This window comes from Morone saxatilis, unplaced genomic scaffold (assembly GCF_004916995.1).
Source record: "Morone saxatilis isolate NCDOM2014 unplaced genomic scaffold, NCSU_SB_2.0 Contig2, whole genome shotgun sequence".
Classification (NCBI taxonomy): Eukaryota; Metazoa; Chordata; class Actinopteri; family Moronidae; genus Morone; species Morone saxatilis.
This window is the reverse complement of record NW_023339762.1, coordinates 13,647,085-13,649,972: the sequence shown is the minus strand read 5'-3', so window position 1 is coordinate 13,649,972 and position 2,888 is coordinate 13,647,085. Positions and strand designations below refer to the sequence as shown.

At 40.7% G+C, this 2,888-nt stretch overlaps 1 protein-coding gene across 1 annotated transcript in view; it reads right to left on the bottom strand.

The window, feature by feature from the left end:
* Positions 1-1,962, bottom strand: part of LOC118330145 (ubiquitin-conjugating enzyme E2 Q2-like) — a 10,425-nt gene extending 8,463 nt beyond the window's left edge. Inside the window, exon 1 of the mRNA XM_035664589.1 lies at positions 1,722-1,962. Coding sequence (XP_035520482.1) covers positions 1,722-1,880 — 159 coding nt within the window. The 5' untranslated portion in view covers positions 1,881-1,962. The remainder of the gene's footprint in view (positions 1-1,721) is intronic.
* Between the last annotated feature and the right edge of the window lie 926 nt (positions 1,963-2,888).

Genomic DNA, 2,888 nt, shown 5'->3' with positions numbered 1-2,888 from the left:
CCAGGTGCGAAATCCAAATCGTAGAAGTTGTACTTTTTTGATAAAGGTAAAATGTGTCACCAAACAGCATTATAATGAAGTACTGCAGCGCTGTAGACGTACTCTGGCCTACAAATCCTAACCCTAAACAAAAAAAAAACAAAACATGTTTGTTAAAGACAGACAAAAATATGTGAAAATGAAAATTGTGATGCAAAAATTATCATCGGGAATCATATCGCAATCGTAATATACGTCACAATAATAGCAGTTTACGGTATCGTGCAGCCCTACTCTACACTTTTCTAGAACTAACCACCGTGAGGACAAATTCAAGTCTCATTAAATCATGTCTCATTAAACTTATAAATGACATCCCCAGTGGAACAATCACCACAGATAACGAAGGCCCTACTCCCAGGGGAGTGAACGGCATTATTTGCATCTCTACCCACTCTTCCTATAACTGGTTGGTTAAATCAGATGGAGACCACACATGATACAGCTAATCATACGTGGTGGAAACATCCAGGTGTTGTGGGTATGCAGGGGTCTGGACAGACTGAACTGAGTGGTGGTCTTACTTACTTACTTACCTCTGGTGAAGATTGTGATGCTGGATGTACTCTGGTTTCTTTGATATTGAGCTGACTCAAATGTGATGCAGACTGACTCAGCTACAGTTTCAACATGACATGACTATCAAAACAACAAGCCTGTGTGTGTGTCCCCAAAAACGAGCTCAAGTGTGTGAGTGTGTGTGTGTGGATGTTTTTCTCAGAGATGAGGATGTGGTGTGTGTGTGTGTGTGTGTGATCTGTGCCACCATGTTAGAGACATCACCTACACTAAGTTAATGTTGGTGAACATCGTGTTGTTTTACACGTTTGTAGATGATTTACTTTTACTTATAAAAATGTACACACACACACTTCAGGGGAGAAAGAAGAAAAAAGGCCCATCTGACGTTATCTAGGTTGAATACATGTATACACAGCTAAGCTCACATTATTAGTTGGTTGAAAACCCCAAGTAGACATTATATAGCTGTTCTACATATTTTAGTGTCCTGATAAAAGGAGCATTAACGATGTCTTTAATATCTGTTCGTCCGAGGGATCTGTCTATTTACTGAAAAAGACAGAAAACACAATGTAACAACATCCCATTAAACCGCCTGTATGTTAACGATAAAGATGATTAAGGCACATTTAGCGGTGTTACGTCTCTTCACACAAACGTGTGCTTTAGTAAATTATACTTTAAAAAAAACAAAAAAAAAAAACAGATGTGATGTTACAAAAAAAAAAAAAGAAACCCCCGCCACCTTATTCCTAAAGCTAAATATCGTTAAGATGAAACTAGATACGTCGGTGGAGTAGTTACAAAGTTAGTAGTCGTAGTGCCGCAAAACAGTAACGCAGTTATTTCTGCTAACAAGAAAAGCTAGCGTTACTTTCAGTTCCCAGCTAGCTGAAGCTACCGCAGCGTACTTACTAACCCGATGTTTTCTCCTCTACTTATTTTACCTCAAAGTGAATTTAATACTGGAGAAGGGGGGGCGGTGTTGTTTCCTTTAATCAACAGTGTTGCTTCGGTCTCGGTGGCTGAACGCGTAATGGAAATAAAAGACTTTTATTCGTGTATAATTTGTAAACACGGAACCCCTCCGCGGAATGATTTGGTTTCAGTTGATAGTCAGTGGCTGCGTTAGCTTGTGCGCAGGGCTGGCCTGGACTCACCGTGATGTTGCAGTGAATGATCAGCAGCTTCTCTCCTGTTACGTTGAATTGGCAACTGAGTTCGTCGGGTTTCCAGTCTATTATTCTGAATCGTTCGTGGTTTTGGTCAAAGATTGACTCCAAAAACTTCAATTCGGCCTTCAGCCCCGAAACCGACATCTTCTACTCATCTCATACCACCAGGCCGCTGGCAGAGGGGAAGTCGGGGCGGGATGTGACCGCGCAGTTGAGTCGGGTCTACGGATCTCGCATGTTAGCGTGAGAACAACAACAAAGGGCTGGAGGGTGAGGTTCATGATGTACACCATCAGGAGTATGTGACACTTACTCAACTTTTATTTGATTTGAGTGTACTTTTATTTATCATGTTTATTATGTTATATATTTTATTTAAAAAAAAAGAAAAAAAAAAAGAATTGTTGTTGTGTTTTTATTAATATGATTTTATTTGGCACTCGTTTCATGTTCACATTATACAGGAAGATGAAAACATTCTTGACAACGTATAAAATAAAAGTATATAATATACAAGCAAAGACCTTATGGAAGTTTATTAAAAACCAAGGCTGGATTACCAACTGGGCAAATAGGCAGCTGCTCTGGGGCCTCTGGGTCTTCTGGGGCCCTTATAAGCCCCACTTGACACTTTTGGTTTTTGGTATTTTTATTATTTTGCAAAGTTATTTAGGAATTTCCACCACAACATTACAATATCAACCTATATACCCTTGTGGCCCTGTCTCTCAGTCCAGTATTAGTATTAGTATTTGTAGAGTGGTTCTGGTTTTGGTCTGGTTGGTCTCTGTGTAAAATAAACGGATGCAGCCATAATGTTACGCAGCCCCATACACAACAAACTGTGATGCACTGTGTGTTCTGATGCCTTTCTATCAGAACCAGCATTAATTTTTTAAGCAGTTTGAGCTACAGTAGCTCGTCGTTTGGATCGGACCACACAGGCCAATCTTCGCTCCCCACGTACATGAATGAGCCTTGGACCCTGTCTCCGGTTCACCACTTTTCCTTCGTTGGACCACTTTTTGATAGGTACTGACCACTGCAGACCAGGAACACCCACAAGAGCTGCAGTTTTGGGATAGCCTTGACGCTCAGCGTCTAACCAAAGTTGCTCAAATCCTAAGGCTGCCCATTTTGCCTGCTTCTAAC